Source organism: Necator americanus, chromosome I, assembly GCF_031761385.1.
Source record: "Necator americanus strain Aroian chromosome I, whole genome shotgun sequence".
NCBI lineage: Eukaryota > Metazoa > Nematoda > Chromadorea > Rhabditida > Ancylostomatidae > Necator > Necator americanus.
The window spans coordinates 28,480,602-28,503,397 of NC_087371.1; the positions used below are offsets into that span (position 1 = coordinate 28,480,602).

The 22,796-nt window shown below is 39.5% G+C and overlaps 2 protein-coding genes across 5 annotated transcripts; both read left to right on the forward strand.

The window, feature by feature from the left end:
* On the forward strand, positions 1-17,865 carry RB195_007134 (uncharacterized protein; the record flags this gene model as incomplete). 2 transcript variants are annotated; one of them, XM_064180603.1, is made up of 15 exons in its annotated part: positions 1-132; positions 3,626-3,698; positions 9,585-9,738; positions 10,076-10,181; positions 12,140-12,284; positions 12,338-12,423; positions 12,491-12,616; positions 14,412-14,484; positions 14,724-14,870; positions 15,830-15,982; positions 16,082-16,217; positions 16,286-16,413; positions 17,379-17,479; positions 17,537-17,679; positions 17,757-17,865. In XM_064180603.1, 15 exons carry the CDS (start codon positions 1-3, stop codon positions 17,863-17,865), a joined length of 1,812 nt encoding a protein of 603 aa, XP_064037463.1. The 2 variants fall into 2 exon arrangements, with proteins under 2 accessions (XP_064037463.1, XP_064037464.1); XM_064180604.1 differs by lacking the exon at positions 1-132 and adding an exon at positions 147-161.
* Positions 17,866-21,782: 3,917 nt separating this feature from the next.
* Positions 21,783-22,796, forward strand: RB195_007135 (uncharacterized protein; the record flags this gene model as incomplete). Of its 3 annotated transcripts, XM_064180607.1 has the most annotated exons (5): positions 21,783-21,799; positions 21,865-22,025; positions 22,278-22,351; positions 22,408-22,638; positions 22,689-22,796. In XM_064180607.1, the coding sequence occupies 5 exons, from the start codon at positions 21,783-21,785 to the stop codon at positions 22,794-22,796; spliced, it is 591 nt and encodes a 196-aa protein (XP_064037465.1). The 3 variants fall into 3 exon arrangements, with proteins under 3 accessions (XP_064037465.1, XP_064037466.1, XP_064037467.1); XM_064180606.1 differs by lacking the exons at positions 21,783-21,799; positions 21,865-22,025 and having other exon boundaries at positions 22,349-22,351; XM_064180605.1 differs by lacking the exons at positions 22,278-22,351; positions 22,408-22,638; positions 22,689-22,796 and having other exon boundaries at positions 21,865-22,222.

Below are 22,796 nucleotides of genomic sequence, written 5' to 3' on the forward strand. Positions count from 1 at the left end.
ATGTCAACAATGCCTCAGCAACGATCATTATTCTCGGCTCTGGAAAGTCCTGCGGGGGCCGGCGGAGGCGTTATTGGCAGCCCCGACCGCACACGCACGCTGAGGCCTCGATCACCGGCGAATGAGTATGCGGTAAAATTCTGAAGATGTCGAAGCTGCCGGTAAGTTGTAAAGTTTAAGTTATTCATTCATTATTCAACGAAACAAAGCTTTAAGCTTTAATTTCCATCAAAATTGGAATTTTTCGACATTTTTGTTCTCAATAGTTGAAGAAAAAAATCAATTTTGAACCTAATTAATCCTGCTATCGCCTTGATTCACCCTATCAATTTTACCCTCTATCCTTTCTCTTAATGACTTTTTTTTTAAAACGAGATCTAGAAAGTTCTCCCTGGGATGATGTTATGAATATCATCCAACCGTTCCTTGGAATATGTGTACGATAAAAAAAATTCTCAAAATCTAAAATGTTCTTGATTGTTAAAATTTCGAATCCACAGCAATCTGCCTTACGAATCACATTTCAATAAATATGCATATTTTTAATCGTTATCCACTATTTACTGGTAAAGATTGATTTTGTTCTATTTGGTAGTTCAGTTTTTATGGTTTCGTCTCACTTTACTTTACTACTTATTGTTTATTTGTACAGTAAATTTCAGTCTACTTCTATATTCGCTATTTTTATCTACCTAATGTCCTAATTTATTCAGAGTTTCTCTGGACTGTGTGACTCTAAAAAAAAACAATTTTTTTTCCAAATTCCTGAAAAAAGTAACCCAGTGGAAACGGTACTATTGCGTTACTACAAAAGTAACGCAATGTGTAATCGAAATATTCTCAAAATAATTTGAAATCGCCTGCCAAAAACATTTTTCTTCCTGTTCTATTCCAGCCGTGGCGTTTTACAGGGAGGAGGAGGTAATTAGCCCCGGTTGCCGACCTCATCTGTTTTGTTGGGGCAATTTCCAGTGCAGAACTCAACTAACTCCATGCATAAAACCTAAACAACCCTTTAAAATCCAGTCTTTTGAAGGATTTTTGCTTCGTCCTTCGAGCCGAACACGCGAGCGAATGAAAAATTGTAGCGTAGAACATTGAGAAATAATCGAGTTCTCTTAAAATTTGTTGAAAATTAGCTTAAATTTCGGGTTTGTATACGTATAAAGACAGATTTTCTGGATTTTACCATGTCTACACACATCAATTACCACGAGACAACAAATCTGTCCCCTTTGGGGAAAAAAAAGAAGAAAGAATTGAAAGATTCTAACAAAGTAATCTAATAATAATAATATGATATTGTATAATATAAATAATATAGTATAGCATCTAATAAATAAAAAATAATATTTATTTATTTATTTACTGAGAATATTTTTATTGAAATTTATTGAAAATATGACATAGTATATGATATAAATAATATAGTAATAATATAATACTGAAAATTTGTGAAATTAAAGAATTTAACATAGTAATCTAATAACAGTATATTTATATATAATAAAGGATAAAATAGGATAAAGTCACTGGCGTATCAATCCACTTGGGATGCGCCAACGCGTTTTACTGGAAATCGTAATCGTTGAGGTTTTGGGTCATGACTTGCGGGGGCCCCTGTCAAGTAGGTTTTAAGTCGTCATTTTCCCGGGGATGGGCTTGTAGCACTGGGGCGGCTCGAACCCTCGACCGTGTTGCTACAACGGACCTTAACCTCCTTTATATATAATCCATAAATAATTAATATGATACAGTATAATATAAATAATATAGTAATAATAAAATATTGAAAACCTATGAGTTATTTAGAAATACTAAAAAAAATAAATAAAAAGAAATATAAATAGAAATATGTCATTCTTAGTGAATTTGATCTCATCAGTAGATGCCACAGTATTTTGTGCAAATTCAACTGATTTGTTATTCAATATAATAATTTTTTTCTGATTTGTAACTATTTAATTTCTTGGAATACTGTATTTGTGATGTTCATCAACTGAACTCAACTGAGCACACAGCCGTGAAGCTAAGGATCGAAGTACGGAAGAAAAGAAAAAGTTACACAGCTGACACATTAGATTTTTGCAAACGCTCTGTCACATTTTACACTGACAGCAATGAATCTTTTGTTCATGAAGGGGACGAGGGAGAAAAATCCAGAACGATGACTCAAACCTCCGGTTCACATCTGATTCAACAAATAGTTTGATTTTTACAGATTTCATGATCGTTTCACCTTTCTTCTCTTCGCTGCCCTTTTGAATTTATCAATAAATATTTGATCTAAAAGAATAGTTGTTCCAGAGAAAAAAGTTTTTGATGCGTCATCATGCCATACGAGGCATTAGTTCGACAAACGGGGGATGGGATCTGGTTCTAAAGCGGAATTCCAATGTTATTTGCCCGCAATGCGTGCGATACGAAGCGAATAATCGATTCGCGCTACTCCTCTCCTGACTGACACGCACCGTTAATACACCGACCGACATGCCGACCGCTAGCTATCCTGGTAGGGCCAGGAAGCGTTGTGTTGGCGAATTCTCCTCGGTTCTGGAAACGAAAATTGAATTGCGAAATGCAAAGGCGGCACCTTTCTTAATTTCTTCCTAGTTCTTTTCTTTTTCTTCCTACTTCTCTGGACAGGAAGAACAGGAAATTTTCTCTGATTTGTTCTCGTTAGCACAAAGTTCGTTCAACTACACTTTTTTCACCCCGTAGTCAAAATCCCCGCTAATTGAACTGAATTGAGCTAGTGGGCGTGGTTTATTGATCACCGGGGAAAAAATGAGACGCATTCTAGTTGAACAATACGGAATTTATTGCAAATACGGCCGGCTACTTATATTCGTCAGCCGTCGGATCGCGCCGTCAGCTGTTCACGTCTGGAGGAGTTCTACTGTAGCTGAGTTAATGGGGGAAAACTAAAGAGTTCTCTTTGCAAACGCCACAGTACCCAGAGCAACTGTTTATTCCTGTTTACCTATTGTTGTTGTCTTATATTATATTATTTATTTATATTAATTGTTGTATTTATATTGTCTATTCTATAGTTTATTATACTTGGTATTTTATTTATTATATTTATTATTATTATTTATCTATTTATTATCATTATTTATTATTTATCTATTTTATTATATTTGCTATTTGGTCTATTTGGTATTTTATTATATTATTTATTATTATTTTTCCTGAAAGTAGCCATGGCTACCCTAGGGATATCGGCACTTCTCAGACACCTTGTTTTTTCTCTCGTACGAGAATCCAACGTTGTTTTCACGATGGTTGACCATTTATGTTTTTTTCTGATTATCTATTGTTGATGTGTTATATCAGATTATATATTTATATTATTTATTACATTTATATTATCTATTTTTGTATTTTTTATTACATTTATTTGTAGTTATTATTGCTACAATTAATCGTGGCGTAAAAGAACCAAAAGTTCTCGGACACCTTGTTTTTTTTTCGTTACACGAGAATCCAATGTTGTTTTCATGAGCGTTGACGATTTACGTTCCGTGTTTAGTTCTCCCTCCGTCTTTTTTCCGTGTTGTTCATCGGTTCCTTTCATTGCTAGTATCAGCGTTATCTTCGCTACTATCGGAACATTATTTAGATCGAAATAAATATGGTTAGCGGCGAAGGAGTTTCCTGTACGTCCGTACTTCTACCAACGGATGCTGTAAAAGGTTAGAAGCGGTTTTCTTCTTTTTCTTTTTCTGTTTATTTTCTTTTCTCATCTATTCTCTTCCATGATAGTCATTTATTCATCTGATTCTACATAGAAGTTAACGCCTTATAAAACTATGTACGTGTTTCTTTTCTTTTCCTCTTTTTTCATCTCTTCTCCCACGGTGAGGTATAATATGAAGTTAGGAAATTAAGAAATACAATAGAAAATTATATAGATGAGCATTACACGGTAGGTCGGTAAGTACTAGGTGTCTGAATAGAATTTTCCATTCTTAAATATTCTTCTCTGATGATCATTTTTCATCTGATTTTACAGGAAAGTTAACGCCAAATAAAACCATGTATTTATTTTCTTTTTTCATTCCCTCGTTGGGAATTTCTTTTTCATTCCAACAAATTTTCTGCTCATATTGTTGATTTTTATTTTGACATAAGTGTTTAGTTTCTGTGTTATGTTCTCTAGGATTTTTCTCCCTTAAATTGACTATTTCTTCTACTCCTCCACCCTTCCCACTCTCCAAATACACATACGCACCACGGGAATTTGACAGACAGTTCGCCTGATTGAATTGGACTGTAACGACTGTGTTGTGGCGGACTGTTTAACCAACCGGTTGGATTACGCTGATGTTTCGAGCGGGGGAAAAAATATGTTTTTTTCCCCGAGAAAAAATAGACCGGATCAGCCTGAAGGGACTATTAATGAGCGCCGTACTTTCAAATAAGTGCTTTTTTCTGTTGAACACCTGTTCGTGCGCTTGTTTAGTGAAGCTGAACTATGTATGGTTTTTTTGGTGTCGGGACGTGCACATTAATGAACATAATGTCTTTTTTTAAGTCGAATTCATAAAACTTATGTTTCCTAATTAATTGTTGAGGTTGCTAAGAGATGTTTCTTTGCTCCGGTGTTTCCGAGGACTATATTCTGCTGAAATTTTCGAAAAATTTGTTCCTTTTGTTCTTGAATTCCCTCTGAAAGATCCAAGCAGATTTGACTTCTCAGACAAATTTCCTCCAGAAAGAACTTCTGTTTCATGGTCTGGACCTCTCACTGACTTATCTATTCGGAATTCTGGCTGTCGAGAGACTAGGAATTAATGCATTGAAGTGACTGCAAAGAACAGCAATAAATCAGAAGAGCCTCTTTCGCTTTTTCTTTCAACTGCACAACGGGATTCGCATTGGATTTCGTCCTCTTTCTGTGCTGGATCATTGAACAAACGCAGTCAAAATTATTGTCCGTGAAAATATAGGTCGAATGGAAGCGTATTTTACTTCAACGGTAAGAAATGTAAAGTGTAAATGCTACCGCGTACATCTGCGCCCGCATCCAGAAAAATTTCCCTAGTTCGATAAAATCGTTCCAGCGGAAAAATGTCCATTAGTTGTTGCATTGTTATCATCTAAAACATCTAAAATCATCTAATTAAAAATCAAAATCTCTAAAATTGCCCAGATAATTAACTGTCTAATATCTAAAATTTGTCCGAGAAGAAAAGCACCACGCAGCGGAAATTCTTTTCTACTCATTTTAACGTTAGGTCCTGCAGGGAAGTACTGTTGAGCGAGTATGCGTTAGAAAAATAATCGGATAATATTGGGTAGCAGGATTGGAAAAAGAAGTCACCGATGGTTTCATTTCCATCAAATTTACATATCCTGCGAATATGAAAAATCTTGGATACGGGTTTTGTTTATTCCATGCTTCAATTATCTTCTTTGATGATGTACCCAGCTATAAATAATAATATTTATTAATAATAATAATATTTAATAATAATATTTAATATAATAAATAACAATACCATATAAAATAACCTATATAATAATAAAATAATTCATATAACCTATAAATAATTCTTTATACTCTGTTCTCTGTACTCCCCTTATTTTTCTCGAAATTGCGGCAAACAATCATTTATTTTCTTCTTCATTTACTTTCAATCTTTCTTTTCCGAAATTCCTTCCTCCTCATTCCCTCAGGGCTTTACTCACTTAAATTTCCTTTAAAAATAAAAATAAAGAATACCAAAAAAATGAATCCTTCAAAAAGAGATGATTTCTTTAAAAAATGTTGTTTTTTGAAATTAATTGAAGAATTAAAAATTGCTCATGAAATTTATCTAGGAGATAATCCAACAATACTCAGTTAACTCTCAAAGCAAAAACCGGAGGTGAATTCTGTCAGAAGCAGCAGGGATGGGGATTTTAGAATCCGTAGCGATTATGACGGACGGGCAGCCACGGATGTTCATTACAATTTTTTTTAACGTCGAAAATTGGCTGCTAGCGCTACAAGGGAGGTCCTCACTGCACCGCACCGAGCTTCGTCGTCGGAGCTTAAGAATGGGAAGGAGTGTCGAACTATAGGATAGGTAAAGTCCTGGCTACACCCATCGCCAACGCGTTTTTTACTGGAATTCGTAATCGTTGAGGTTTTGGAACGCGTATTGGCCTATGTGTCGAACTATACGCACCTCATGTGTTTGAACAGATCGTTATCAGATCGTTAAGTCATTATCGATTTAAGCATGTGCTTTAACTTAGTTAATTAATATTTAATTTATCCATTTTAATTTTTAATTTAATTTAGGTATGTAAAACGTATTATTTATTCGGAACGTGCGGCTACTTCACGCTCGCTTTTGGTGACCAGTAACAATTAACAGTAGGAGCACTTCCTTTAAATTTTCGCCATAGAATTAAAATCGTCTTTTTTTCTCTAAAAAAGACTTTTTCACTTTTTTTAAAAACATCTTTCCCGATGAGAGTTTTCATCAATGTTTTGTTTAAAACTCATTTTGCTAAATGAGCATTACTATTAATGAGATTTAGCAGACTATCCTGTGTTTAAAGAATATTCAAGCGCATCTATACTCCTCTTACTATAAATAATCAATATTTCCCAATCAATAGCCCATATTTCTCAGATTCAGCGGAATTTTGAAAACATATTTCGAAGTATTAAACAGTGTTTTAGCCCTTCTACTCTGGAATTAAGATAGAATTATGGAAATGACAAGAACGTCATCATCATAATGATAAAGATAAGGATCTTACATTATATGACGTTAACTGTTAACTGCAATTTAATTAAATTAAATTACCCATTAAAATTATTGTTATTTATTATTTGATTTGATTGATTATTATTAATAATTTGATTATTTAATTTGTGACTGTCTGTATGAGTGAATCATCCAAATTTTGAAGAAGGGATCTAGCAAATATGATGAGGGTAACTAAGAGAGATACGGGGCGTACATTAGGGTGCATGGATTGTCATTGCCATAAAACAGTGCATAAAGTCTCATTTACTTTGTTTTTAAAACAAAAACGGTTGGAATCTTTACGCTATACTGATCTTTACGCGATTTACGCTATCTTTACGCGATTTACGCTATCTATACGCGATTTACGCGATACTAGTAATTCTTCCGATTCCATTTTCTGGTGTGGTCGCATCAATCTCGTACCATAGGAACGAATCCCTCTCAGGGCTTTCGCTCGTGCCGGCGAACCAACTCGATGCTGCGGGACCTGTCCCACCCCATCTTACTGATTTTCTGGAACCAACAGACTTAACCAGGTCCTGTTTGAGCCGCCCCAACCCACCTCTCTGCTTTCTGGAATTTCACTTCACACGTACATTCACATAAACAACACACTCGTGGGAAAATAAGCCCATTATTATGTGGCATAATCGCAGGAATTAGTGACTCATGGCTGTTGTGGCTTCGTCATCGTTGAAGGGGGTTATTTTTTCTAAGAGGAGCATGATCCTTGAAATTGACTGCAAAAACGTGACCAAAATATTATGGGCAGCGAAAAGTAGTGGCATTTCTGGATTTTTTCAGATTTGAGTCAATATTTCTATGCGGTTAATTGCAGCAATGATAACGATAAATATTATAATAAAATATAAAAAACAAATAATATAAATGTAATAATTAGTTATGTGCGCCGAAATTGCGCAAGATACGTATTTTTGCGAGGGAACATAACCTCTAATCTTGTTTTTGTTTTGTCTTTGTCGTTTTTACGACGATTAAGAGAAGATGAGAAGAGTCACGCTTGTTTCCGTAATCAACGACCCGAACTCTACGTTTGCAACGGGGTTTTCGTGCCACGAAAATTTCGTGATACGCTGCCTTTAGTTCCTGACTTCACATCAACGCCAGACAAGAAACGGCTATCTCTCTGTCTCTTTTCTTTGAAAACTGCTTAGGATAAGACGAATTCAAAAAGCTGTCGTTTTTTGGTTGCATTTACATTGTTGCGAAGGATCAGACCACATACATATTTGAAGATGATTTTGCAGAAATTCGATACGAAGCTGAAATTTGAGTTCGGAAGGCCTCTCCTCTTGAAATCGCTTCTTATTCTGTATTCTCAGTCAACATCTCGATGTAAGGCAAAAGAATTTAATCAGAAATGAAAACAAAAAGTTGAACATTCAACCTCGAACACTGCTGATGAAGTCGGATAGCAATAGAACACAGCTGATGAGTTCTCTCCTTATTAAAGGCATCATCCCACGAATCTGAGGTGGTACGGATTTCAGGTGGAGTATTCGTATACGGGATCGTAGATTATGGAGAGGAGGGTGATTCTGTCTATTTCTTCCTAATTGCCGTAAAAACGGCCCGGAAGATGCAGCGCCGCAGAAGGCCGGCGCGCTCCAGTCGAACTCCTTGTAGAAAAAAGTGCGCCAGAACGCCCGAAGCCATATCTTCCGGGCCGTTTTTTACGGCAATTAGGAAGAAATGGACGGAATCATTCCCTCTCTCCATAATTTACTATCCCGTACACAAATACTGTACCTGAAATCCGTACCACCTCAGATTCGTGGAATGATTCCTTTAAGTAGCAAGGATGAAGTGTGTGGCGTTAACCAATCCGCTTGGGATGCGCCACCACGTACAGTTCAACTCAGAATCGTTTGAGGTTTACGAACGTGGAACTGTCATGTACAATGACTTGCGGGGGCTGGCCGATGTGTCAAGTCAGTGTTTTTATCCTCCCAGACAAGTCTGCTGCCAATTTATCGACCCCGGAGGGTTGAAAGGCTTTGTTCGCACCAGGGCAGATTCGAACTTCCAATCTATCGTGTAGTCACAGCAGAACCTCCTACCGACTGTGCTACAGTCACCTCCGTTACAATACAATATGTATTTATTTTCACTTATAGTTCCGCAGTTCTTTCATTGTAGTTCATAGTTTGTTCTTATTTCCATCAATTTTAGTCTTTTCATTCTTTCAAATACTCGCGGTAATGTGACCACAACAAAATATAGCAATTCTCCTCGTATTGTGGAACTCTGCAGCATTTCCATAAGCAGAAACACGAATCTGGTGTTAGCATCAAAAGGTTTGGAGACTCATCTTTTCGATTAGCGTTTTGAGCAGAGTGAATCGAAAACTTCCTTTTCTGTACAATTAATTTGTTCAATTAGACTTTTCAATGGTAAAAAGTGAAAAACCTTGTTAGCATACATGGGAGTGTTGTTTTAGTTGGTTTGAGCAAGTGTAGGCAAACCTGCACTTGGCCAAACCTACATATGTACTCCTAGTCGCCTCTGGAATGTCAATGACTCCATGTTAAAAAACCTCGTCATTTTGTTCGAAGTAGTGGGATATTCTGTGTGTCAAACAATCTCCAACTTCTTTCTTCTTGAACCCTCGTCGTAACGAACTTCATTAATGTTTTCTTGTTTATATTTTAGGTTTATTTCTCCTTGATCTCTGATCTTATCTTTCCTGATTTCAGACAGCCTACAGATCATAACTGCAATTTTATTCCATTCTTGGTTTTTGTTTTATTTTTGTTTTTTTTTTTTGATGGGATGTGCCCATGATTATGTAATGGTTATTCGGTTCAGGAGACAGTGAAATATGCGACGTTCCTGTCTCGTCACGAAGTCAAATTCAAGGTGTGGATGGATCTATTGTAGCGGATGTCACTTCTCCACATGGCAAAGATCATCGCATCGTCTTTTACCGCAATATAAACGTCTTCTCATTCGAATTATTAGAGTAAGAGTTCTTAATTCTTATTTTTTTCTGTGCCCCTCGTCGTAGATCGATGAGTAAGTAGGACTCGCCTTTAGAAAGGCCACACTTCGAACGAAGTTTGCGGATTCGTTCCTAGAACTTTGTAGCGGTACCAGTTCAAGCAGGGTTTTGAATTGGGTATGGGCCAGTTTCGTTGTGTACGTTAAGACACAACTCTTCATTTCTAGACAACCGTCTCTGGATTATTTGTATTCTTTTCCTCATTTTTACAAAAGGTGCTTTTTGTCAGTTGTAGAAAAAATAAATAGTGCACTAATAACATGTTTTTCTAAGCATACTCATGTATTTACTATTTAAGCTCATCCCAACGTCATTCGATAACATATCGCTTAGACGAGTTACTTTGTGTACGAACAAAGCCGGTAAGGATAAAGCGAGGTATACCTGTGGCGGTGGAGGAAGAAGTGAGTCATACTATGTCAATTTCTACGAGGGATCATTGCCACTCATTCCTAAATTATCTTCTGATTTCGAGCTAGCCACCATATCATGATCTGTGCTAGTTCTGATTTATATTATCGTTTATCTACCGTAGCGTTCTGGGTCTGGTAGAAGGATCTCGCATGAGGATTTCTCACCTTCTCCTGCTGGAGAGGTGACCTGCCAACCCATCACTCCTCATGCTTTGAAGGGCCAGCCTTGTTGTGTAAAATTCAGGCGAAATTCTAGTGAACTCTGCTCCATCTTGTTTTTTTTCTTGTTTTATGGCACACCTGCAGGTGTTTCAATAAATAAATATTTGGGTCAGACCGTCAGTTTCTTCATAAAACCCTTGTAATTCGTAGTTGTGGTAGTTGATGGTCCATTACGTTGCCAAATTTAGCAGATGAGGTAACCACTAGCCGACGACTTGTTCTTTGAGTATCCCTTTTTCGTATGAATGCTTTCTGTAGGATGAGGAGGTCCATGAGAGGATAAATCACTGATGGCTTTGATTTCCCAGGCTCTGACGAAGGTGATAACACTGAAACGTTTGCTACCGATTTAGAAAATCAATTCCTATTTTAGCTACGGCTCAAGCAAACCCGTTAAAAAAGCTACGTATATTCCAACTTCCAATCATAAGAATAAGTAAATATTATCCATGGGAATAAATATCCATAGATTCTAAACTTTTTATTATTTACGAACTCATTGTTGATCTTTACAAGCCACGCACTATTCCAACCCCCTTTATGTTGCGGAGAGATTTAATATTAATATTTCTTTTAATTTTGTATGATTTCATTTACAAAACTGTTGCAAATAAAAACTGAAAACTGAAAAAACTGAAATTGAAGATGGTGTACTACTTTTTAAACAGAAGAAAGATTGTTATTTAACTTTATTCTGGCTAACGTTTCGGCGTCGTCGCCTTCTTCAGAGCCTGGAAAAATCAAAGACACGTGTAATCTACTCCCTCAAACGCCCCGTCAACCCACAAGATATGATTTAGCGAACAGAATATCTGAAAAGCAACGTCAGAAAAGCAGACCAGCGCTCACCTTGATAGCCACGAAATCGTGATGTTAGCGGACCACCAGTTGTTAGAGTTGCGCCGCCAGCAGTAACTAGTAACGATGCCCCCGCCTCTGACCCCGTAGGTCAAAACCCGCAAAGGTCCTGATATGGCGCCAGCTCGTTGGTCACAGCGGTGCATTCTTCTTTACGATTCATGATTGGACTTTTGGCCATGATATAAAACGCTTCCAATGTTTTTCGTGCTAGAACGTCTGATTCGCGTGCTAAGATCGTGACAGCTATCTTGAAAGAGGTGTTGTCATGACACTGTCTGCGATGAGCACCTAAAGGGGATGATGTTTTTGATTTTACGAGTCCGTCTAGGTGCTCCTTGACGCGGATACATAGTGATCTTCCTGTTTCGCCAATGTACTCAGTCCCACATAACTGACAGGTGATTAGTTTTTTACGGCAATTAGGAAGAAATGGACGGAATCACCTCCTCTCCATAATCTACTATCCCGTATACGAATACTCCACCTGAAATCCGCACCAACTCAGATTCGTTGGGTGATGCTTATAAGCACGCTACCGTAGACAAAACATCATAAAAAAGTAGGGAATTCCTTAGTCCAAGGGCTTAAAAACGATTCAGAATCGCCTTCAAACACAGCCAACAAAAACGGTGATCGGTAGCAGGTCTGGGGAATTTGAATAGAATGGGAAAATTTGAAATTTGAATTGAAAAATTGAGAAGAAAAACAAATGAATTTGAATTGAAGGTGATTTGAGATCAACGCCTTCAAATACTCGCGTGTTGCATATTTCAAACCATTTGTCCATCCTAGGAGGAAAAAAAGAGAAAATCCTAGAAGCTGTGTTTTATCTCGGATAATGTCTTAAATAGTTTCTATTGCGACAGGTTTCACCATCGGATTCAACCCTGTATTTCAATTTCGTCTACAAAAAGGACAAATATCGTTGGCGTCTCAAACAGATCCCGGTGACGTTCAAAACAAAATCGGAGAGAGATTACTGGAAGAGCATTATAACCGCGACCCTAATCGGTAAATGGTTTCCATGAAAAGGTAATTTATACAAAACTATCCGAATATTGCAGGTGTTCGCAACCGTCCGAAGAATATTATTGTGTTCATCAATCCTTTCGGCGGAAAAGGAAAAGCCCAATCAATCTTCCAGAATAATGTATTTTTGGATTAGCATTTAGCAACGGATTTTTTCAACATCCTAAAGAATTCCTCTTTTTTTCAAGGTAGAGACGTTCTTCAAGCTCACTCCAGGTCTCCGGTTTGAAGTGATTCTAACTCAACGAGCGAATCATGCCCGTGACTACATAATCGAGATGCCTGAAGAGCGATGGGAGTCTATTGACGGGCTTGTGAGTGTACTGAATATCTCTTTTTTCGTTCAGAAATCAATAAATCAATGCAATATTTTGATCTACGTCTTTGAAGCGCCTCTCCTCAGAGTAAATTTTACTAATATGATTAATTGTTTTGACCGATAGAGTGTAGCGCAGTTGGTAAGAGGTTCTACTGTGACTGCACGGTCGATGGTTTGAAACCGTCCTAGTGGCAACCAAGCCTTCTACCCCTCCAGGGTTGATAGATTGGTACCTGACTTGTCTGAGAGGATAAAAACACTGACCTTATACATCGGCTAGCCCCAGGTAGTCACTGTATAGGCCAGTTACACCTTCGTAAATCTCAAATCCTGAATTGAAGTGAACGCATTGGTGTATCCCAAATGGATTGATTAACGCCGTGCACTTTATCATTTTATTTTAATTACTTATTAAGAATTAAGGAGCACTACACACATCGACACATTTTGCAAATGAGGAGCAAATTTATTTATTCGTTTGATTAAAACTCTGGAGATCTGGAGGCGATAAATTCGTTGAAGACTGTTTTCATCTGCGTTTGGTTTCTGAAGCAATTCTCGCCTAGAAAGTTGTCCAAAATGCCTAATGGAATTGGGGCGATCACATTCTGGATCTGCCTTCATGAAATCATCCAGGTTAAGAAGGATGAGGTTGTAAAAGCGGTAGACTCCCAGATATCCAGCATGACTTCTTTTAACGGTCTTTCGATGGGGGTGCCTGGTGCGCTGCATCATCCGAACCAACCACTTAGCGTATCGTCCTCGTCTATGTTGGAGAATACATTTCTCGTCGTACTTCACAGTGAGGTCGAGGGTGCTTCGCATAGCGCAGAGTGAGCGCCAACGACACATTAAAACAGCTTTTCTATTATTTTCACTCACTTCCTCCCGCATTTCATTCGCCAAGTTTATTCGACCTTCCATTTCTTTGAAGTTATTTCCGCAGCATCTGGTTCAATTGCCCGCGTATTTGCTTTCTTAAACGCCTTCAGTTTATCGTTATCAGAAGTATCACTTCCGAGACCTGCGTGATCTTCTAAACTGAAATCACAGTTCATCGGTCTTACATCATCTTAAAAATATTTTGAGCCCATTGCTACCGAGTTAAAGGCATCACTCCACGAATCTGAGGTGGTACAGATTTCAGGTGGAGTATTCTTATACGGGATGGGAGACTACGGAGAGGGGGGTGATTCCGTCCATTTCTTCCTAATTGCAGCAAAAAACGGCTCGGAAGATACGGCTTCAGGCGCTCTGGCGCACTATTTTCTAAAAGGAGTTTGACTGGATCGCGCCAGCCTTGTGCGGCGCCGCATCTTCCGGGCCGTTTTTTACAGCAAGTAGGAAGAAATGGACGGAATCACCCCCTCTCCAGAGTCTCTCATCCCGTATACGAATACTCCACCTGAAATCTGCACCACCTCAGATTCGTGGGGTGATACCTTTAAGAGAAGTAGATATCTCTATCTCTGTGCAACAAAAATTTTCATAAATACCATTGACGTTGAAATTCAACTATACAGGGTGAAAGTGCGCTGATATACATATTTGAAGTAACAGTGCAGTATATGGAAGATTCTGCCGTCGACTATTTTTGCTATATTTCAAGAATTTAATAGTATTATTCATATTATTTTATATTATTTGTATTACACTTATTTTATTATTTCTTTCTTATGTCATATATATTATTTTATTTTACTATGTTTATAAAAACAAAACGATGAATCCTGCACCCACTTCTGAAGAACCTCTTATACCCAGTTCGTTCCTAAACGGCTATGTTTCAGGTATCAGTAGGAGGGGATGGTCTGTTCAACGAACTTCTCTCAGGGGCTCTACTCCGCACACAACTAGATGCAGGTATTGTCGAGTCAAAACGGCTTGAAGCTCTAGCATTTGGGATCGAGGTGGGACCATCACAAACTGCAGCGATCAGTGGTGCTAGCAAAGGTCCCAACTCGATTCTCACCGCCGCGCCTCATCGCACCCCTTGGATCGCAGCCGCTTACGCAGCTGCTATGAATGACAGTTGCAACAGCACCGTTTTGACCTTAGTTACTCATAAGATTTTGCCCTCGACTAGTTTTGCTATATTTCAGGGACAAACATAGATGACCCGGATTCCGAACATTTACAAACTCCACATATTCGTTTTGGAATCATTGGTGCAGGCTCGGCGAACTCCATTGTGAGCACCGTGCATGAGACCACCGACTACGCTACAGCTGCTGTGCACATCGCCATAGGTACTACGTTGAACATTCGTCTTTAAAGACCACGAATCTGAGGTGGTGCGGATCTCAGGTGAAGTATCCGTATACGGGGTCGTAGATTATAGAGACGGGGGTAGTTCCGCTCATCCCTCCCTGCATCGCTGCAAACAGCCGCCTCCAGAATGTTGTTTTGTACGGAGCCATCTATTGCAACGCTCCACCCCTTGCGCCGCCTCCGCCCTGCGATTCGTCGAAAATCAATTCGGACTAACCCGATAGGCAGTAAGGGACGCTACGCGTGCAAGGGTGGCGCGCTGCAATGGATGGCATCGTACAAAACAGCATTCAGGCGGAACCACCCCAGTCTCCATAATCTACGACCCCTGTATACGGATACTCAACCTAAAATCCGTACCACCCCGGATTCGTGGTATGCTGCCTTTAAATGCTACCAAGTTACAGGTACATCCAGATCCTGGAAATTCCTCATGTTTGGTTTTGAAGCTGCATAAAAAATATTTGTAGCAATACAGAACAAGAACACTTGATGCACATTTTGATGCAACTGCACTGAACTTATTGTGAAATGAACAACAGAAGTGGAATGTTAATTACATGGTTGATCCAGCAGTATTTAACCACCAGTTTTTTTTTTCTCGCCACAGTAGACCTCGTTTAACCTAATCGATAATCTTGGATCATATGTTTTGGAAGGATTCCAGAGAAAGGTCGGATCTGCGAACAGAAAGATTCTCACGCAACGTACCTAAAGGGCTTTTTTTTGCCCAATCTATGAGTAGAACAATAAAGTAAACTGCAGTATAAATTTTCTCTTCCTCGCATCTCCTAATGTCGTTCCTCACAAAACTTCGGGATTTGTAGGTCAAATGTGACCAGAAATTCATTGCATCGACAAAAGTGGTGTTATATGCCAAGAATGATATTTTTGTTTTGAGCATGAGGGCATCTCTTTGATGATTTGAACGTAACAGGTTCGGAATGCAACGTAGACGTCTGCACAGTGCACAAAAATAACCACCTTTTACGAATATCGGCGAACGCTATCTCCTACGGTTGGTTGGGAGATGTGCTGCGAGATTCTGAGCACTACCGATGGCTGGGCCCGATTCGATATCAGTGGAGTGGTAAGGTGTTTCTCCAGATTTCCGATCTTTTTTAAATTTCTGACTATTTTTATTTACTAAATTTCTAAGTGAATTTCCGATTAAATGAATTTTTTCCAGCCTTACGTACCACCATTCGGCATCCAATTTATCGAGGGAAAGTGTCGTTTACGCTGTCAAGAAAGGAAACAGAAGATCCGAACAAACTTCTCCCACCATGCTTAGCACCTTGCAAAACTTGTGAGGAAAGATCAAAGTTAGTCTTCTTGTGACAGTCCTCTACGCTTATTTCTATCAACTGCTTTAATTATGAAATTGTGGCAGTGACCAGCAAACGCCGGGTTCTTCACCTCGATATGACTACCATTGGCATGCTGAATTCACGCACGTGATCTGCTGTGTTATACCAACTGTAACTCCATTTACTCCATATGGATTGGCGCCGTTCACTGGTAAAATTCTGAACAATTTTTCCCATCTTTTTCCTTTGTTTTTTTCCCATGTTATGAAGAATGTTCTAAGGTTGAATTACCATCAGATGAACTCAACTCGACCTAGATAAAACTACAGTACGATCCGTCATAGTTGAAAAAGTCTCAGTAGTGAGACTATCCGATAAACACACGTCAAATACTAACCCTGATTCTTCTGTGCCCTCTTTGAGATTGTTAGAATATCTCATACAGTACCCTATGAGAACAGAGTGATGTTAGTTTTCTTTCGACGAAAGTTCAAGCAAGGAATATGCAGAACTCAGTCGAAAAGCGACCCATAATGTAGAAAACACCCCAGCAATTTGCTGTGAATTGCAACTTACTTGGTAATTATCACTTCCAATATTTTGATAAAACTGGTGCAAAAATTTAATGAAAAAGAGCATGTAAAAATGAAGAGAATCAAAGATTACAATGCACGTTTTTCTTGGATCACGGATAGCGTTTACGGATTGTTCGGTGTTTTGTTCATCACTTCATAGTAGCGAAGACGAGACCAATCATAGACATCACCCTAAGAATCTGAGGTGGTACGGATTTCAGATGGGTTATGTCTACACGGCATCGTAGATTATGGAAAGGGGGTGATTCCGTCCATTTCTTCCTAATTGCCGTAAAAAACAGCCTGGAAGATGCGGCGCGTGCGCGAGGCTGGCGCGCTCCAATTGAACTCCTTTTGGAAAATAGCGCGCCGAAACGCCCGAAGCCGTATCTTCCGGGCCGTTTTTTACGGCAATTAGGAAGTATTGAACGGGATCACCGTTCTCTCCATCATCTACGATCCCGCATACGAATACTTCACCTGAAATCCGCACCACCTCAGATTCGTTGAGTGATGAGTTTAATTAACAATGTTCTGGGCTGGAAATCGAACTTCAGAATCCATAGGTGGTGGTTTTAATCGAAGTAACCTGTGTTTCCAGGAATCGGTGACGGGACCCTCGATCTCGCTTTGGTTCCGAGAATTTCTCGATGTCATAATATACAATTTATGCGGAAAGTCGCTATGTACGGAGGAAAAGGAGTAAGCTGGCTACTGGTTCGGTGCAAAGTCCACACTTCTTCAAAGAATTTTTTGCAGCTGTATCAGCTGGACCGTACGCTTTGCTGTTTCCGAGTACTGCGATGGTCTTTTGAACCGGATCCCGATCAAGCAAATCCAGGTGTTTGGAACTTGGATGGGGAAATCCTTGAGCAACCGAAAGGAACTGCTTTACATTTCAGGTGCCGAAGATTCTATGGATTGATGGAGAACATTGTTCTCATTTTAATGTGGTTTACACAAAATTACATTATTTCAGGTTGCATCCACAGCTGATTAGTTTCTTCGGTCGTGATGCGGCAATGATTGAACCGTCGAAACGAAAAAGCTTTATAAAGAAGAGGAAATCAAGCATTGTTTATAACTGAGAAAGATTGCTATGCTGTTGAAACATTTCTTTGTTTCTGTTTTTGTACATAAATCAAGTTTTTTTTTCCTTGTTCAAATTCTCTTTTCTCTAACTTTACCTTGTAAGCCATTACTTATAATTACTTGGATTGCCGTCCGCTCTACCTGTACTCCCTTACCATAATGTCATTGTGATCAGCATATCAATATTTCACGTTTTCACAATAAAAGAGTTGAGAGTTAAACCCTTTACCTCTGGGATTTCTCACTTATGGGATGTCGCCTTTCTAGCTGCTATTTATATACAATGTTTATTTATTTATTTATTACGCTCAGTGGAGTGCCAGGATAATATAGAAAATATGAACATAAGAATATAAAAACAATACAAAGAGTAGGGATTAGGATTCCGTGTTCCTAGATGATTTAGTGCTCAAACACACCCAAAACTCGGGAATTTAGGCATTAAGAACTGAGTAGTTATCAAAATGTATTTAGGCTGTGGATATTAGTGACATCCATTTATATCAGCCAGCAAGATGTCCTTTTCATAAAAGCCATGAGTACAGCACCGGTAGTTCGGCAAACGGGTATACTGGCTCACTCCACTCAGCTGCGTAGCGATGGAAGCACTACTATTATATGCTTGATAAAGAAGAAGTAGGGGAAGTAATAACAGTAAGCGTAGAACTTTCTTTGTTGGGCGGATAAGGCGTTTGACCGGATTAATCACATTCGATTTTACCCTTTCAGACTCTGAAGAAGGCGATATTGCCGAAACGTTAGCCACGAATAAAGGATTATAACAATCTCGTGTCCGGCTCTTTCAAAGAAAACAATTATTGAAGCATCAACATGCCGAGGTTTATCGAAAGTCGCACATGGAGAAGTAATAACAATTCCGGACCAAAATCCTTTAGGGAATGTCGTGCTTATCTGATCTGCGCTAATACAGTAGAAAGCGGATAGTTTGATCTAAGGACCTAGATTTAAAAAAATAAATACAATCTAGGTGCTAATGAAACCACTAATGAAACAATGACATACAACAATGAAACAATAAAACAAACGAATTAAAGGCATCGAAAGCTTAACAACATAAAAACGAATTTGGAAGTAACGATCCGAAAATCGCAAAGGTTGGGGGAAGGTCGGTTGAACTGAGGATTCGTTTGCAAACATTGTGTGTTCTTTGAGGAAGATGAATTTGTCCATTGGGAAGGGCTGGAATTACGAAAATTTACGCAATTTCAAGGTTAAATAGTTGAAGTAAACTTATCATAGCCTGCGTTTGAAAATTTTGCTGTTTTTGGCCATAAAAACATGCACAGGAAGAAACCGAAGCCATTGGAGCAGTTCGAATGCAGAGCGTATTAGAGAGATGAGATGAGAGATGGGTACTTTCTGTTGAAGTCCATGCTACATCCGAATCCGAATCCTCCTGCTTAGTCCACTGTTTGGTCCAAAGACGCAGTATTTACTGGGAACCAAACTAATCTCATTTCGAAGTTTTCGGAAGGAGAATATCTGAGACTACTCTTCTATAAAACCAAGGTCTCAGTGACGATATTTTTAAAGGCATCACCCCACGAATCTGGGGTAGCACGTATTTCAGGTGGGTTATGCCCACACGGGGTCGTAGATTATGGAGAGGAGGGTGATTCCGTCCATTTCTTTCCAACTGCCGTAAAAAACGGCCCGGAATATGCGGCTTCTAGCGTTACGGGGCGCCATTTTCTACAACGAGCTCGATTGGAGCGCGCCAGCGTTGTGCACGGGCCGCATCTTCCAGGCTGTTTTTTGCGGTAATTAGGATGAAATGGACGGAATCACTCTCCTTCCCAGAATCTACGACTCCGTATAGGCATAACCCACCTGAAAACCCCATCACCCCAGATTCGTGGGGTGATGCCTTCAAACACCGATCCACAAACGCAGTATCGCCGACGTGTTGCGGACTTCCTGTGTTGGGTGGCGTGCTGTTCGTACGGTAGGGGTGTTCGGAGGAGGAGTAAAACTGCTGCGCATCTGGGAAAAAATGTAGTTGGGGGTGTCAGTGGCGCCCATATTTCTGCACGTTCTTTCTTACTTTTTCTCTTAGTAAATTTAGCTTATAATGGAGCTTATAATGGAGCCAAAACGACATGAAGCACGTACGCAATTGCGTACGCAGCTCCTTAGGAGGTGCATCGGTGGAGCCTAGCGCATAAGAGCATCGTAAAGCCCTTACCACCCATCGCTGCATTTTGCGACGGTCCCACCTCGGTTCCAACTGCTGACTCCATCGCGGCGTTTCGAGCGCGTATGCAAATGCACCACAACTGAGTCGTGATTCATGTCGTTTTGACCCGACTGTACATGTCATAGATCCTCTAAAACTAATGCCTAGGTCTTAGGGCCCTGATTGATTTAGTTATTTACTTCCAAAAATAAGGGCGCCACTGAGTGTCCCCCACCCCTCCAACTACATTTTACTCCATCTGTATTTTGTCAATTGGAATAAGTTGTAAGTTGCACCGTAACAGATGAAAACACACAAGGCTAAGATGAACGCGTTTTTTTTTGGATTTGTGGATGGAGTTGGGTATAGTCCCTCTTATTCTCGCGAACTACGCGCGCACCGTTATGTGTTTGTACAGAAATGCTAACATCGCAAATTTCGCGATATGCCTTGAACAAATCGGTTCAGTTCAGTGTCTTGCAACTTATACATGCGCCGTGTATTGTATTACAGGAATTACGCATCACGGAGTGAGGTGTTACCGACGAATACTATTTCTTCTATTGCGGTGGTAGAAAAAATATTGAACTCTGACGAAAACCGTAAAAACAACTTCCTAGAGCAATCTAATTTACCTTTGTCTCTTAGCAGGACTACGGGAGCTTAGTGGCAACGTCGAAATGCTCTTCGGTAACAAGATCAGAAATCAAACCGATACAAAAATGTCATGGTAAGCGATTATATCCGAAGCGAGCCATATCTTCCCAAGGAGGAGACGTAGCCCTACGCTTTCTTAATGTTCCAACAAATGCTCGTGTAAAATAAGGAAAGTGAATAGATGCAAAACATCTAACGGAATCAAAGATCATTCCCTTCGTATGTTCCGAAGAAATCCACCCAAGAACCGGCCTCTTCAGACAAGCGCATAGAATTCGCACCTTGCGAAAGTTCCGCCAAGATTACGCGTCGAACATGTGGCTTGTTTTCCAATATACAGATAATACGCAGATACTTACGGCATGCAAAATAATATTTTCTGATTTTTGTTCTTACTTCATCTGAATCCTCCAGTATCTGGCATCTTAGTTTCTTCTTTTTTTTGTGCTTTCTCTGGTTTATATATTAAATTGATAGCCTCTTAGATGTACGTTGCGTAATCATTCCTATTATGTTTTTTTTTTCGCAGATGTACATTTTGTCATCTAATCCATTCCACTACGCTACGATATTAGAACTTCAACGTCCTCCCTCTTTTTCATTTTTCCTCTGACATCGTATGCTCTGCCTTCTGTCATCCGCTGTTGTCGCATGTATGTAATATGCGAACCATTGAATGCTCTGGAGGGGAAGCTTCATGTGTACTGTTGCGTTTCTATATATCTACCTTAAGACACTGCTAGCCTAATTAAGTTCACATTTTGTGCACCTTAGGGGTTCTCCACAACACGATACTGCATCATTTTTATCATATTTCTCCCAATAATGTCTATGATCCAGTAGGTGTGTCCACGTGAACGTTTGCTGACCCCTTAATAAAACAGAATACACCTCATGCCTAGTGGTGTTGAACGATGACCTCTCAATAGCCCGTCATCTTGAAGAAGAACATCGGGTCATGTAAGCCTACACGAAAGTCGTTATCTGAGGCTGTTCTCAATCGAGTTAGTCGAACTATTTATTATCTCTGTTCTTGACAACTTATCTTGAATTTACGTTATGGATGCCACACGCAAGTCAGTTTTTTTGAACACTACTTTGCTTCCCCTTTCATATGCAAATTATATTGCTCTGATTCTAGTATCGTCATGAATGTATGCTCGGTTTGTGATGTAGACAAGGGTAAAAAAATCCAGAGGCAGCTTGCTGAAGTCCATGGATATTCGCAAGAGCAAGTAGCGGAATTTAAGGCTGAGAAAAAGAACCGAAAATTTGCCGCCTCAGGAAGATCAGTATATAACTGTGAGTACTGTGATGCGGGATTCAACAATATTAGTGGGTTGAGCCGACATAGAACCACAAAGCATGCTGATGAGTATTCACCACCAACTATCCTGTGTTCCATATGCAGAGAGACCGTCAAAGTGAGTCACATTGATGAACCGCAGCTTTCACGGTGGTTTTGTACATCTTATAATTGTCGTTCACATCTTTATTGATTACTCTTTCTGGTTCTACCAAACGTGGATGATGAAGTGGAGAGCGCAGATGTAGGTGTAGAGGAGACCCGAAGGATTTCAACGGATATACAGGGCGGGAACAGAGACCTTCTCCAGAGAATTGAAATGGTATTTGTAACTGGAGTCTATGATACGGTTTTCAAAAACCGATACTATATATTTAGGAAATGGCATCGATACGAGAAAATGTCATCAAAATGATGAAAAGGACAACAAAAGGCGCTCAAATGAGTATGGAGCAAACGTTGCGCAATTTGGAACAGTTACGCAAAATGGCGGACTCGTTAGCAGATAACGCTGAAAGAAGCGACCAGAACATGCGCCTTGCACGCCGTCCAGATGTTCCTAGTGTCGGCCGTCCTCAAGCTCCTACTCCGATACGGAAATTACAGAAGGTTTGAAGTCAATTCTATGTGAAAGAATTCCCCTTAAAATATATGTTCAGCGAGTCCATCTACGCAAGGAGGAGACGAAAACCACTGCTGGAAATTCCGGACTGTGCACAAGGCGAGAGGGACGCGCGTGCTGTTTGCCTTCGGATGCAGCCAAGTAG